At 40.8% G+C, this 16,564-nt stretch overlaps 1 protein-coding gene across 2 annotated transcripts in view; it reads left to right on the plus strand.

Moving 5' to 3' along the window:
* The first annotated feature begins 12,636 nt into the window (after nucleotides 1-12,636).
* The window catches only part of PCGF5 (polycomb group ring finger 5), a 67,138-nt gene continuing 63,210 nt past the window's right edge, over nucleotides 12,637-16,564 (plus strand). For both annotated transcript variants that reach the window (XM_002917293.4, XM_011222400.3), the window contains exon 1: nucleotides 12,637-12,929. In XM_002917293.4, the coding sequence (XP_002917339.1) occupies nucleotides 12,818-12,929 (112 nt within the window). In that variant the 5' untranslated portion in view covers nucleotides 12,637-12,817. The remainder of the gene's footprint in view (nucleotides 12,930-16,564) is intronic.

Raw genomic sequence — 16,564 nt, forward strand, 5'->3', positions numbered from 1 at the left:
ACTTTAACATGTCTTTTTGAGGGACAAAGTTCAACCCATAACAGGCATTTAGAATGCATCAGTGTAATATTTAACATGTAATACTTAACATGCATGTTAGTGTCTTAAGGGTTTGTGTTTAATGTGGCATAGTAAGATAAGGAAGTTAATGAACCAAGTACGGAAGATTGAAACATTCGCATGGTTGTTGAGTATGGGTATTCTAACACACATGTCAACTTTTAGAAGTTAAATTCTATTTATTCAGTTTTATTAATAACTGGTTTGTTGTTGGACACTTCTAAAGTGATTTAATTTACGTAACATAAAGCCTTCATGGAAGCATTCATGCCTATGCTTATAAATTCAGTTTCCAATTACAGAAATTCTTTCCTTTTCCAGCAGAAATGAGCACTCCACTTAAAACTTCAGACTTCATTGGTAAAAAAATGATTAAAGAATAAATTGTTCAGGAAATACTATAAAGGAAACAGTGATCTATTAATTGATAATTATCAAGTTCCAATTAACTTCCTCATCAGTATTTGTGATAAGCATCATCCTTCTAAAATTTTTAGGAAGTGAAGTACCACCGTAAGTTGTTCAAATCAAGAACAACAATTCTTGACAAAACTTACCTTTTAAAAGCACGAGTATGTGCAATTACTCTCTTCTTTGGATTTTTCTTCAGTTTTCTTAATTTAGTAAATTAAAATGCCAGTATTCAAATGACCTAATCTTTTTTTTTTTAAGATTTTATTTATTTATTTGACAGAGATAGAGACAGCCAGCGAGAGAGGGAACACAAGCAGGGGAGTGGGAGAGGAAGAAGCAGGCTTATAGCAGAAGAGCCTGATGTGGGGCTCGATCCCATAACGCCGGGATCACGCCCTGGGCTGAGGGCAGACGCTTAACAGCTGTGCCACCCAGGCGCCCCTCAAATGACCTAATCTTAAAGCCTCCTCTTTTGTAATTCAGCAGGATAGTAACGAATGGACCTCAGTGATGATGACTTATGTGAAAAGTACTTTGAAACCCTTTTACGCTTTTCACAGATTCTTCTTGATTTGCCTCTAGCGATCATCCAGAAAGCTGGAAGGGAAGACTGTGATTACAACCTATGAGCTGCATCATAGGAACAGAAGCATCCTTCCTGCTCCTCAGGCTGTCAGGCCAGGTCTGGTTCCCACAGCTCCAGTAGCCTCATTTTAAATATGCCCTCTCTTGTTGGAGCTGCTGCTCTTCAAAGGAAACAGGATGGTGAACCCTTACCACCCTGCCCTTCACGGCCTCTTCTCAGACAAGGATCCAGGCTGCTGAGGCTGGCCACAGGGTGACTGAAGGGGACACAGACACACATTCCAGCATGACTTCCCCAGGTCAGGCCAGCTTCTAGTGCGCTCTCCAAGTATATAAGCAGATAGCTTACCCCTTGAAGCCCTGGTCTTTCTCTTAGATCAGCACCCTAGAATCCCAGGTAGCATGGGGAAATACTCTCTCTTTAAATGCCACTGGGACTATATGGTATCTTGAAGTCAGAGGTGAGAGACTAAGTCAGCTCTTCAGCAAACAGGAGAGAATGTTTCTATTTATTATTCCTTTTCTCTTTGTTGGTAGACTTTCTCCATTGTGACATAGGAGAAAGATCAGATTATGGCAACCCTTTACAAAAAACAAAAGATAGTTTCTAACTCTCTGAGCTATTTGATGATGATGATGATGGTAATGGTGGTGGTGGTGGTGATGATACCACCACCTTTTGGTAGTTAAGCCACTGTATTCTACTCATTGCCTGGGAAATAGAAATCATAAAGTTAAGGTGTTACACTAAGATAAGAGCTTATTGGAATTACAGAAGTTTTCAACCCTGGGACACAGGAAAGATTTCATTGCTATCATCTATACATGTTCACAGAGATACGCTCTAGATCAGGAATTGGCAAACAATAGCCCAAGGGCCAAATCTGGTTTGCTGCCTGTTTGCCTGTTTCTCAAATAAAGTTTTATTGGAACACAATTATATCCATTTGTTTATGTGTTGTTTTTGGCAGATTTACCCTATATGGGCAGCGTGCAGTTACAATAGAAACTGTACGGTCCACAAAGCCTAAAATATTTATCGTCTAACCCATTACAGATAAAATTTGCCAACCCCTGCCTTAGGTAATGCTTCCAAGTTGTACAGCCATATAATTGAAGAACTTTAAGGGTTATTAGAGATTATGTATCCAAGTCTAAAGCGGTGTTATAAATGGGTAGACCGAGGCTTATGAAGTGCTTTACCAACGGTCTTAACTGTTTGCTGTGATTTTCTTTTCCTTTTTAAGAAGGAAAGATTTTTCCCATAACATTTTTTATCATGGCAAAATATACATAACATACATTTTACCATGTTAACCATGTTTAAGTGTATAGTTCAGTGGCATTAAATACATTCATATTGTTGTATAATCATCTCCACCATCTATCTTCAGAACTTTATTACCATCCCAAACTGAAACTCTGTACCTATTAACCTAACTCCCCACTCCCCCTCCCCCTTAGTCCCTGGAAACCACCTTTGTGCTTTTTATGAATTTGACTACTCCGGATACATCACATGAGTAGACTCATACAATAGTTGTCCTTTTGTAACTAGCTTATCCATAACTTTTTTTAATTGGAGGAAATGTGCCTTACAGAAACAAGAAAATTCTAGCCGTATCCCTGACTTACTTACCACTTGACTTGGCCCAAGGTAAGCTGATCAACTTTACTTAATGTCCTCAGCTCTTAAAATGGTACATTTTAGGGGCATCTGGGTGGCTCAGTCATTAAGTGTCTGCATTCGGCTCAGGGCGTGATCCCAGGGTCCTGGGATTGAGCCCTGGATTGGGCTCCCTGCTCTGCTGGAGCCTGCTTCTTCCTCTCTCACTCCCCCTGCTTGTGTTCCCTCTCTTGCTGGGTGTCTCTCTCTCTCTCTCTCTGTCAAATGAATCAATAAAATCTTTAAAAAAATAAAAATAAATAAAATGGTGCATTTTAGTATCTTTCTCTAAAGAATTCAATACAGTGTCATGGTATTAGTCAGTTATAGTAAAAAAGAAAGACCTTAAAATTTACAGTAGAATAATCACAAATATCAATTTTGCAGTTCAGGTATTTGCTTCTGGCATTTTGGTAAAAGGGAACACAAATGAATACTCAGAAAGTAACTTTGTGGGCATTGGAATCATAGTCAAAGGTGAAGGATGATAATTCAGGTCTCATGATCCACTGATGGGTAGGATCAGAGCATATTTCTCTGGTGACTAGTTCAAAGTTTGCCAAATTCCACGTCTCCCTGTCCTAGACAATGCTCCCTATGCACAGCTCATATCTTGCCCTTTGCTCATTATTCTTTTTCTATTTACGTAAAGTTACTCCAGATGGGGTAAAATATAATTGATTATGTCTTAGTTTACTAACTGTCCCATTTCAGTTCTGCCTCCCTAAGACTATACCCAGGTCACTCAATTGGAATTTTGAGTGTTCATAAAACTCTTTAGACTTCTGTGTACATCCTATTTTTTTATTTCACCTTGAGTAATTTAAGCTGTGATTTTCATATTTTACTCATTTGCCACTTAGAGAGTAACCTTATTTTAAAATTCTTACAGGGCAAGGAAGGGCACTTGGCAGGAAAGTTGGGTGACTAAGTGTTGACTCCACATGCATCCTCAAAGCAAGTAGATCGTACTAAGGGATTTGTTCTAAGTACTCGTTTGTCATTAGGCCTTACGTTGTGCCTTTGTTTTATTGCTGTTTTGTCCAAATAGCGGGGAAGGGTATAGATATGAAATTCTTAAAATTAATTCAGCATTTGTTTGCTTACTGTGTACTAAGTGCATTGCTGGTATTATCTCCTACAATCCCCTTAAAAACTCCTGAAATAAGTACTTTTATTATATCCACTTTAGCGATGAGGAAACTGAGATACAGAATAGTTCTTTGCCCTATGACATATATATAGCCAGTAAGATTGTGCCAGGGGCGCCTCGGTTAAGCGTCTGCCTTTGGCTCAGGTCATGATCTCAGGGTCCTGGGCTGGGCTGCGGGGCGGGGGGGGTCCCTGCTTCACAGGGAGTCTGCTTCTCCCTCTGCGCCCCCCACTCCTGACCTCTCCCTCTGTCTCTCGTGCTCTCTTTCTCTCTCAAATAAATAAATAAAATCTTTAAAATAGAGAGATTGTCCCAGAATTTGAATGCTGGCAGTCTTGATTGCAAAGTTAAATTTCATTTATTTGCTTGTTCATCTGTTCATTTTTTCCAACAAATATTTAATGAGGTCCTGTTAATGTTTTAGAATTGATTCAAGGGATACAGCAGTAATGATAAACACCTTGTCCTCATGGAGCTTATGCTGTTCACCCCTTTCCTATGAACCATCTTGTATTCTCCTTCATCATGTGGTCTAAGATGCTTGGATGCTAGTGCTTTTTTCAGCTTCTTATCAAGAAGCTATTAGGAGGTTTTGGTAAGTGGTAGGAGCTTTCCAGTCAGCTAGGATAACCCCTTTCAACAGACAGAAATGAAGAAACCATGGAAGATGAATATTGTTTCTTTCTTCTCGAACTATCACAGACAGGTTATCATTTAGGGTTATCACCCTGAAGGCCAAGAATTAAGAGTATCTACCTCATAGCTAATGCTGCCCTGCTTTAATTTAGGCCAGTGTTCTTTTAGTTTTCCTGCAAACCTGAACACAAAGTTATCAGTATCTTAGTCATTAAGTCTGAATGGTGAAGACAGTAAGAACAGACTAATTTGCTTCTTGTTTTCAAGAGTAGTTTTTTGTTTTGTTTTGTTTTTGATCCAAGACAGAATTGTGAAGTACAAGAGAGAAGGTTGTCTTTGGTGGTTTGCTTTCCTCCTCTTTCAGTTACACTTTTCCTTCCTGCTGCTGGTTCCCCCACCTCCTAGCCAGCAAAGTGTTACAGTTAATATCCTGCTAAAGTGTTAAGTCATAACTAAAGCCTCCTGGCTTTCCCTGGCCTTTCTCCCTTCCTTTGGACTAAGAAGTCTACTAATCCTGGTGAGCTAGGAACCCATAGCTCAAGAGATGGCTCATGAGAACTTGACTGTGACCCCGCCTGGAGATTTAGTGTTTTAATGGAAAACATTACGTTTCTGCTACCCCTTCATTTGAGGGGAGCAAATAAAGATTTAACACACACTTCTTCAATGTTGAACTAACCCAAATTATTACACATTGGGGCGGGGGGATTAGTTTTCTTTGTGTGTTTTTGAATTGCTTAGTGTGAAATATTTAGGTTTTCCCATCTTATTTTTAAAAATTGGCTGTGATAAATATTGAGTTCGGAGGAAGGACTACTTTGTGACCATCACATGCCTTACTTCATGCTGTGTCCTCGATCCATTACCTTGCCTGGAGTGTCTCATTCATCCTGTAAACTATCTCAGCATCCAGGACCTCTGCTGGATGGTACAGGATTACCAGGTCCTATTCACTTGGTGGTGGGCCACAAGCTTGCCACTTATACCTTATATTTTGTAGTCCTTTACACTTTATAATTTTAAAAACATTTTTCACTTATAATCTCATTTAATCTTCTATATGCTTATTATAATAACACACAGATATATAAAGAAAAGACCAGTGATTAAGATAACATTAATCTCAGTTTTCATAGGAAAAAAAAATGAAGCCAAAGGAAGTTAAGTGGCTTGCCCCCACTAAAAACCAGGTTCTCTTGCTAGGTCCAGTGTCCCTTCCTCTAAACCTCAGCTACCTGTAAAATGAGGACTTTTTCAAATCATGTACCTACTCTCCTCTGGTATTTGAATGTTTATGTCAGTAAATTTTTATATTGCATTTGCCCCATTTGAATTTCCATATCTTTTTTTGGTAGGGCTTTTTCCCCCTAACTTTCCTATAATCACTCCTAACTTAGAATACTCTACATTCAGATTTGATAAAATAGTCTTAGTTTCTGCATGTCAGTCGTTTGTCCATTGATGATCCTGAAGGATTTAATCTGACCTCCCAAAATAATATCTGTGGTTCGGTCATGTTGTTTTAAAGTATCTGTAGCCCTGATGATTGGAGTAAATGCAGTTTTTCCTTATAGTCTGTACCTATTTTAGTTACATTCTCTGTTCTTCCAGTATAAATGGAACTTGCTCCAGCCAACTGTTGAAATCGCAGTAAAGAAAATACAGCTAGTTTTTTCTGCTTCTCAAAAGAGGGGAAAAAAACCCAAGTTTTGTTAGTCTGTCTTTTTAGCATAATGTATTTAAGGCACTTTAAAATATTTATTTAGCTAGTTGCACAGTCTTTCATAGACTAATCTTGTCCCTATGCCTTAACGCTATTTATCTGTACTCAGTTTTAGTATATTGACTTAATTCCTCTTTTTTTCTGCCTTTCTCATTTATTTTTCATATCCATAGCTTTTAGTATTTTGCCTTGCAGTGCTTATTACTGGCAGAGTCTTAAGCATGTAGGACTAATTTCTTGACCACCAATAGCACTCCTTCTTTCAGCTGAAGTTTTTGTCATTTAACACTTTATTAATAAATTTGGTGTATTGCTCCATAATTGTTTCTTGTGGATAAGTCTCTATTCCCTGTTGTGATTTTAATTAGTAGTCCTAGATGGCGGGGATTATGCCTGACATGTCTTTGGAAAGATCTCTCCAAGAAGAAACCAGAGAAAGAATACCCAGAATGTGTCTTAGAGTGCGTGCAAATATTCACCTTTTCAGTCAGTATTTATTTGAATGCTTACCGTTTTGCCATCCATTCTGCTAGCGAAGCACAATCAAGCAATGGGTCTCCTGGGCTTACACACTAGGAGGCGGTTAACCAGTTACTTCATGACAGTGTGTTGTGTGGGACTTGAGAGAATAAGTTGAGTTGTTAGGTATGTATCTGGTATGTGTCTATCAAGGAAGCTCTTCTGCAGCATCAAGGTGTCTGGGAAGGTAGCCTTTGATATCGTCTGATACCTGTAGGGTAAACAAGGGTTGACCAGATTTAGCAAGGGTGGGGAGGGGTGAAGGGATTGGGACAGGATGCTCATTTAAAATAAGAAGATCCATCTCTCTAGCTAGAGGGTAAAAATGTTCATTAGGGCTACAGCGTGGAGTTCAAGGGAGAGGCTGTAGAAGTGATGGGGATCTGGAACGGACTTATCAAGGGTTTGGGTGTTCTTTAAACTGGGGAGCAGCACGATCAGTTCATAGTTAGAGAGTCCTCTGGCTATGCTGTAGGGAATGGTTTGACAGAGAAGAACTATAGCTAAGAGTTCACTGAAGTAATGGAGGGTAGAGATGATAGTAATCTCAACCAGGGTAGGTTAAGTGGAAGGATTCAAGAGACGTTTAGCAGAGAGAGTCCTAAAGAATTATTGATTGCAGCGGAGGGGTGTGTTAAAAGAAAAAGAGACATGGCTGAGGGTGATTGGAGGTCCTTCAGTTCTGTTCCCTTCTCATTCCTCCATCACTGATTTTAGGTAGTCATAGATTTTGAACTGTAATATCCATGGCTATAAAATAAATACATTTGGGCCCAGGGGGACACTTTACATTTTAATATTCTCTAAAATCTCTGTAGGAAGACTTTTAGATTACAGAGCATGGTTTTACGTTAGAGATATTCTATGTAAAAAGATAAAATAGCATACTGAGGTATATAAAAATAATTTACAATAATGAAAAAGCCATCTTACTTAATATCCCAGGGGGAATGTAAAGTTCTAACCCTATTTTTAAACATTATGCTATTAAGCATCAGTTCATTGATAATATATTTATTAGCCAAGGAAAGAATGTGAAATTTTCAGTGTAGAATTATCCATCCTTAGCCAGCCTTAACTGAAATAAAAACCTAGACATGAAATATAAAGTAATGAAAATGTTTGTTAGTCATTCAGATAGCTCCAAGTAGTTTCAAGGGTTATCAAGAGCCATTTGTGGTTCCCTGGAAGAGTCTGAATCAATGATCAAATGAAACAAGTTATTGCTTTGGGATCATGCTTCTTTGGTAGGAACTCACCAGTGGCAGTTCCCTCCTAAATAAATACCATATAGGCAGTTATTTCCCTCTCTCCCTTCACCCATTCTTCTCTCCTTTTGCTCCTTATTTTCTTTCAACTCAATTTGTTTCTTACCAAACCTCCCTTAAATTCTTGGACTTACGAAGTTCTCTTGAGAAGTATAAATGATATGGAACTGGTACCTTTGTTTTGGTCTTGGCTTTGTCAAAAGCAGGTCTGTGATTATGAACTTGCCACTTCTCAGGATCTTGGTTTCTACATTTGTAAAATGAGAAGACTGAAGTAGATTTGTGATAAGGGCAATCCCAGCGATGATTCTTTTATCTGCCTCCCCCCCCCCACTCCTGTATATCCAGTTGCTTCCAGGCCTTTGTTTATCGGAGGGTCCCAGTGGTACTTGAGATTTGTTATCAGAGCCACCCTCTCATACTGAGGCTTCTGTGGTTTGTTCCAGCCCCACCATCAGAACCAAAGGACTAAGAGGTGAGTTACTGGAAAGCATTCCCAGGTGGGGTGGTTGCTGAAGAGGGAAAAGGAGAAACCACTGAACATTTTACTACAAATTGTACTACCTCCAGGGGCACAAGGCACGGATTTCCTTACAAACGTTGTAATTCTCTCTCCCACTCCCAAGGCCACCATTTGCAGTTTTGGTTATGTCAGTCTCACCTTTGCACCTATCTTCAGGTCCTCCTCTAGCATATTCATCACCCCTCCTTCAATTGCTAAGGAAAGCCTTCCTAATATTCATCCTCAAGTTCATTTCCTCAGGGAATGCTGATTAACCCCACTTACTGTCAATTACCAGTCACATTTAAGCCCCCCACCCCGAACCTTTGTTAAGTGTTATGCTTTAAAAATATATTTAAAATAGGTTCAGATGCAAAATAGGAAAATACCAATTTTTAATAGCATATACAGTAGTGTCTTCCATTTCTTGAAACAGGGTGACTTTTCACATATTGATCTGTTTTGTCTCCGAGATGAAAGATCTGAAAGTACCCTTCACCTATAAAGTCATTTAACCAAACGTGTTTTCTGTGCTCATTGTAATTGCTTGACTTATTGAAGTTGATCCTAGCTTAGAAATTGGCATGTATGCTTTTGCAAAATGGTTCTTATAAGGACTATAAAAATGTGATTCCTGAAAGCTGTTTGAGAAAATGTGTTGTTCTTGCTGTGATATTAACAATGGTATTTTTTAAATGGTATGTCCCCTCTACATAAGTTTAATTATAAATTGGATATTTTTAAAAAGCTGTCTTTCTCTACTTTTTTGATGTATTCAAATTTGATGTAGATCTTGGAACACCTGTATGGGTGCTGGGCCGGTGGTTGTTGGGTTTGCCACTAGAACCACCTCCAAGATCTATCCCTCTGATAATAAGGACCGTGACTCCTGTCAATAGGAGATAAAACAAATATTTTGCATTAATCCCCCACCCCACCCCCAATACTGTCAGTTCCCCAGCCCCCACTTCTCTCACTTCTACAGAAGCAAAGATGATGTAATTACAACACCTTTTCCTCTAATACATAAATTGAAAGGACCCTTTACTGATTCCCGTTGGTTGGGATGTTTGTTTTAACTTTTGTTTTACTGGTGGAGACCACATTGATTTGGCTGCCACCCTAGGATTACTTGATTGCAGTCTTCTAAGAGGCAAAGAACCAGGTCTAATTTAATGTTTAGCAAAATAGTGGTTGTGGTAGAAATCTGTAAGTTTTTGGAATGCAGTAGAATAGGATTGAATGACGTTAAGGAATCCTTTAATGCATGCTTTTGAATAAATCCTTACCAGTGAATGGTCTCTTGTAGATCTCAAAGCCACTAGAAAGAGAACTGGGGTGTTTGTTTGTTTTGAACCTTGCAGATAGTAATAACTCTTTACCTTTCTACTAATACCCCTACCACGGTGGTTGTCAACTCCCCACCCCACAGTAGCAAGCTCGTTAGTGATTTTTACATAAGGTGCAAATCGAGGAATGTCTTCGTCCCCGCTGCGCGCAGGTGGGACTAGCTTGGGGAAGACGCAGCTGAGTAGACAGTTTCGCAGGGTGACTCATTATCAACACTGACCGTTGCTTTTAAACCCACCAGGGAAAATGTACCAGACATTGTTATGATAAAAACAACCGGGAGGGGTGGTGGTGAGAAGAACCGAGATTAAATTTGGCCAAGGCTACGTGTCTCACTAAAGCCGAGGCAGCAGGGCGGGCAGGGAGGCCAAAGCACCTGCGAGGAGCGCTGGCAGGCGGGCGTGGCCTGCGGGCGTGGCGCCGGGGGGCGTGGCTGGGGGCGTGGCCGGCCGGCGGCGCCGGCAGTTGGAAGGGGGTGGAGTTGCCCTTGGAGGCGGCACCGGCCCTGGGCCCCGAGGCCCGCCGCGCCCTATCGGGCCCGACGAGTGGCCCCGCGGAGCCGGCGCGCTCCCGCCTGCAGGGGGAGGGCGGACGGGGCGCGGGGACCGGCCAGGCCGCGGCGGGCGCTGTTTCTCTTTCACTTTCCTTCCCTCTGAGGCCGGCGCGCTGGCGGGCGAGGAGCGGCGGGGGCGGCCGCGGGGGAGGGACCAGGAGGGCTTGAGAGGCGGNGCTTGAGAGGCGGCCGAAGGACCCCGGCCGCCCCCGCGCTACCCGCCCAAGTTTGCGCCCGGAGCGGGAGTGGCACCTTCACGCACCTGCCGCGGCCGGCCTTGCCTGGAGCCGGGAGAGCCCCTCGGGGCCGGGGACTGGGGAGGCCGGCGGGGGTCTGGGGGCTTCGGAGCCGCGTCCTGCCTTCGGGCGCGGAGAGGGCGGCAGGCTGCTGGCGCTCGGCCCCGGGAGAGGCGGCGCGTCTTCCTCCGCGTAGCCCCGGCTGGGCCCGAGCCGCGCGTCCTCCGGGCCCGGGCCCGCGCACCTGCTGGGCCAGCGGGGCGGACTTGGGCTTGGACCGCCCAGGGCCGTGTCGCTGGTCCTGCGGGAGGACGCGGAAAAGTTCCGTGCCGCCCGGTCACAGCAAGTACTTGCTTCCTTTAAGTGTCTTGGTGACAGGACTCTGTGGCTTATTCTCTTCATACTACCCGAGGTCGGGACCGTGCATTTCCTCTTTCAGAAGACTTTCTCTTAACTCTGGAGCTTCCTGGCAAACCTGTGGAAAAAAGGCAGGGCCGTTAGTCCCGATGTATAGAGAAGCCGAGACCCAGGCATGGGTGTTAAACGCCTTACTGAAGGTCATACAGGGCTAAGGACCAGACCCTCCCAAGCCCCCTTGACTGTTATTTATGCTCCCTTTGTGTTACACCCTCGACACAACTTTCTTGAGCGGGTAGAATAATACCACGCAGAACCTATTTCGTGCATATTCTTAATGGCGATGTGTCCACGAAATGATGCCTTTTGCCTCCCCGGTTGCTTTATACCTGTGAGTTAACAGCTAAGATAGGAGAAAGGTTCCTGTTTATAGGATTAACTTAGGAAAGCAATACCTTCTTTCATGCTGTGTTTTCTCAGAGAACACATTTATTTGTAAGAAATCTTTTACACTTTATTTTTTCTTTAGCAACCCCATGTACCAGCAAACAATGCTAAACATTTCTGGGGAAAAAATGACTTAGCTTTTACTGTGTGCTAGCTTTATGTATATGGTCTCATTTAATCCTCACCACTCTAGGGAGCTGGCACTTTTAATTTTATAGTTTTAAAAAACTGAGATTTAGAAAGGATAAGTAAGTTTCCCAGGTTATACATTTACTAAATGTGATTGGTTTCTATCAAAGATTGCATAGTCTATTACAGGACATAAAGAATGAATGTAACTAGAAATCAAAAGGAAAATAGAAGAGAAGGATTAAACTTGAGAAGACAGTACACTGAAGATAACTTTGGAGAAGGGTTTCAAAGGATATAGGTAGGATTTAGACAGAAGGGCTTTTTGGACAGAGGTAGGTATATAGACCCTGCAGAATGGACTGTGTGAGAGTGATCCTTTCAGTTTGCCTTAAGAGAAGTGTTGAAGGGTATGCTAAGGTCAGCCTGTGGACGGTCTTACATGGAAAGCTAAGGAGTTTAAATCTTTCTGTTTGTAAAGAGGAGACACTGACAGTCTTTGAGAAGAGGACCCAGATGTGATAGAATAAAATAAAGCTGGTAGAAGGTAAGATCGGCTGCAGGTGGAGAGGTGATATTCAAATAGGGTGACTATGGATGGAATGAAAAAGGAAATTAACTTGATTTCACTGACTGCATGTGGGGTACCCAAATGGAAATAGGAAGCATATTGGTAAAGAGGACAGTGACTTCAATTTTGAATTTTTTAACTTGTATTGGCAAGAACTCCTAATAGAGCAGTGGAGCAGATAGCTAAAATGCATTACTAAAGAGGTAAAGATATCAAAACTGGGAGTTAATCGCTTTGGCTGTCATTTGTATAGAGGTGATAGTTAAGGCTCCAGGATTGGATGGATCTGTCATTATCCTGAATTAAATCATAGCAGGTTTACAAATTAATGTGACAGTAAGAGACACGTTGTATTCACCCGTTCACCCAATTTGGAGCATGTAACACTTGCTGCTAATATGTTATTAATATAGAGGAATTTGACACTTTTTTTCCTCTTATCTTTTTAAAATTACTGTGGAAACAGATATGGGAAAGGAGAACCACCAAAAGGAGTGATGACCAGCGATCTCATGATAAATCTGGATGTTAGTTCTCATGCCTCAGGACATCCAGTTGGGAACTCCACACCAGCTCCTGGGATCAGACTTCATCCACTTACTACCCCTTTTTGCCTGAACTACTAAAGCTAGTCCTAGCTAACCACGAATGGCTACCCAAAGGAAACACTTGGTGAAAGATTTCAATCCTTATATCACCTGCTACATCTGTAAAGGGTACCTGATCAAGCCAACTACAGTGACGGAATGCCTACATACCTGTAAGTATTATTTTATGTCCTTTACCCATCAGAAGTTATGGGTTACGCTTGGTTCTTTTAAAACTACCACATTTTGTTTTTATATCTCGATTTCATTTTCAAAACAATGACTATTCCAAGAATCATCCTAACTTTGAATTTATTTTCAGGATTGAATTTGTCATTGGGATACCAGTGGCATGAAATTTTTCTTGTATTATTATGTAATAGTTGACTTTTATCTAATTTTAATGTTCTAAAAATCATAAACATGTTATGGGTTATAGTTTATTAAAAAGTGAACTATTTTAGGTTTTTGATTTTAAAAAATTATATTGAAGGAATTGATCTGCTCACAGGTTTTGTTTGGGTATGCATACTTTAATTCATTGGCTTTTTTAGACCACTTTATTGAGGTGTGGTTGACACACAAAAAACTACATATTCAGTGTATACAACTTGATGATTTTAAGGATGAGTATAGACCCACGGAACTATCACCACATCTATGCCATAAACCTGTCCGTTACCCACAGAAGTTTTCTCCCATGCTGTTATTTATTATTATTTTTTTTTGTGATATGAACACTTAAAATCTACCCTCTTAGCAAATTTTAAGCACACAACACAGTAATATTAACTATAGGCTATTCTGTTAGTAAATCTGTAGGACTTACTCATCTGTTTAACTGAAATTTTGTACCCTTTGAACAAAAGCCTGCAGCCTCTGTGTCACCTGGGAACTTGTTAGAAATGCATTGTTAGGCCCCACTCCAGAATTACTGAATCAGAAGCTCCGGGAGTCGGCCCAGCAGTCCGTGTTCAGTAAGCCCTCTAGGTGATTCTGAAGCACGACCAAGTTTGAAAACCTCTGTTCTAATATGATTATATCTGTGGAACTCTTATCAAGTTTCTTTCTCACCTGGCCTATCAGCAGAAAAAGGTTTGGTGGATCGATGGTGGTGAGGTCCATGCGTGTGTGTTTTGGAAAACCTTTCCAAGTGATGGTGATATATATTACCTTTGGGTATTACTGGCCTATACTATTCAATTAGCAATTAACTATGAACTGTCTTGAAATATTAATTTACTGTTGCCCCATGTCATTATTTAACTTGAACATTTAAGTTAAATATCGAACAAATATTTATTGGATACCTTCTGTGTCCCAGGCACCATCCATTCCAGACAGAAAGGATATGGCAGTGAACAAGATAGTAAAAAATCTGTACTCTGGAGAAGTTTAACATTCTATGGGTGAAAGTGATACTAAACATGTGCCATGTTAGATAGTGAAAAATGTTATGAAATGTTATAGATATGAGAGATGGGGTTATTTCCCACAGAGTATCAGGGTTGACCTCTTTGATATGATGGCATTGGAACACAAACCTGAAGGAACTGAACTCTGGATATATGGGAAGAGCATTCTAGACGGGGAGAAAAGCAAGTATAAGGCCTTGGGGCAGGAATGTTCTTGGTAGGGTTATGCAACAGCAGTCACTGCAGGTCAACTAAAAGATTATAGAGTCTTCAACCAGAGTAACAAGGTGTGAGATTGGAGACTGGGAAGAGTGACTGGACTGCGGATGTATTTTGGAGGAAGAGCCAGTGGATGTGGCTGCTCTAGGGCAAGGACTTTCTTTCTTTCTTTTTTTTTTTAATTTTGTATTATGTTAGTCACCATACAGTACATCCTTAGTTTTTGATGTAGTGTTCCACGATTCATTGTTTGCGTATAACACCCAGCGCTCCATGCAATATGTACCCTCTTTAATACCCATCACCGGCCTATCCCAATCCCCCACTCCCCTCCCCTCTGAAGCCCTCAGTTTGTTTCCCAGAGTCCATAGTCTCTCATGGTTCATTCCCCCTTCTGTTTACCCCCCTTTCATTCTTCTCTTCCTTCTCCTACCGATCTTCCTGCTACTCCTTATGTTCCATAAATGAGTGAAACCATATGATAATTGTCTTTCTCTGCTTGACTTATTTCACTTAGCATAATCTCCTCCAGTCCCTTCCATGTTGCTGCAAATGTCGGGTAATCGTTCTTTCTGATGGCTGAGTAGTATTCCATCGTATATATGGACCACGTCTTCTTTATCCATTCGTCTGTTGAAAGGCATCTCAGCTCCTTCCACAATTTAGCTATTGTGGACAATGCTTCTATGAACATTGGGGTGCATATGGCCCTTCTCTTCATTACGTCTGTATCTTTGGGGAAAATACCCAGTAGTGCAATGGCTGGGTCATAGGGTAGCTCTATTTTTAACTTTTTGAAGGACCTCCACACTGTTTTCCAAAGTGGCTGTACCAACTTGCATTCCCAGCAACAGTGTAAGAGGGATCCCCTTTCCCCACATCCTCTCCAACATTTGTTGTTTCTTGCCTTGTCAATTTTTGCCATTCTAACTGGTGTAAGGTTGTATCTTAGTGTGGTTTTGATTTGAATTTCCCTGATGGCTAATGATTTTGAACACTTTTTCATGTGTCTGTTAGCCATTTGTATGTCTTCATTGGAGAAGTGTCTGTTCATATTTTCTAGGGCAAGGACTTTCTGTTATACTCCCACGTTTCCCACTACACCAAGCATGGTACCTGGACATGGTCCACAGTCTGTTTTGTTATGCTCCTTCTAACATTCATGCATTATTTTCATATTCGTATTTCTCCAGCAAAAACCATCAACTCTGGAAAATGAGAAGAAAGCCCAAATTCCCCAATTTCTGCCTTTCTAACAGATTTTATATCTGTTTTTCTGAAAGAAAATTTTCTCTGGGGCATAATGAAATCTCAATTTAAATGCCACTTTTTTGGAGGAAAACAAGAGATTCCAGAAGTATAGAAAGTCAGGTTATAAGCAAGGGCTATGTTTATGTTTGCAATAGCAGTTTAAAGTCTAAAGGGGTAAGTGACAGTTAAGCTGCACAAGTCATTCTAGCCTGAAAAACTCCTTGGATGTCATCAAATCCCTTTACTGAGAGAGAATGTACATGGCCGAAGTGGAATTAAAAGACAGTGGTCACTCATAAATGTGACCTTTATCATCAGCAGGAATACAGAATAGTAGAGTAAATGATGAAGGAGTTGTCTGTGGATACCTGAGGATCCCATAGTACTCATCCTTATGCACTTTCTGGTCCTTGGATTTCTGGGTATTATTTTGTTTGTATTTATTTTAGGGCTTGTAGGCAAAAACTATCCCATTTGCGAAGTATCCTCTTATTTGTAATGATAAAATAAACAGTACTGCAAAGCAGTGTTCCTCAGTCATTAGTTGGGTTTTTGGTCTTACCCAGTTTTCTTATGTATGTGTGTCAGATACAATGATACTGTGATTTGAGATAGTATGAAATAGAAAAGTCAGATGGCCGAAAGGGACAGGAGGAAAGTGAGAAGTGTTAAGCGACATTGTAGTACACCATAATATTTTTTATCTTGATTTAGGCAAATAAAAAGAATGTCTTATTAAAATAACTTTGTACAAATACTATGATTTTGTGAGTCTTCACTGTAAGTTAAGAATGGGTAAAACATAGTTGTTATGATATTCATAATAAAATATAAAAACTTTAGTCTTACTGTTCAAATTTGAAATATATAAACGGAGCTTTATTATTGATGAGCAAAACCAGACATGGAGTCTTGCCCTTCTG

Source organism: Ailuropoda melanoleuca, chromosome 6 (genome assembly GCF_002007445.2).
Source record: "Ailuropoda melanoleuca isolate Jingjing chromosome 6, ASM200744v2, whole genome shotgun sequence".
Classification (NCBI taxonomy): Eukaryota; Metazoa; Chordata; class Mammalia; order Carnivora; family Ursidae; genus Ailuropoda; species Ailuropoda melanoleuca.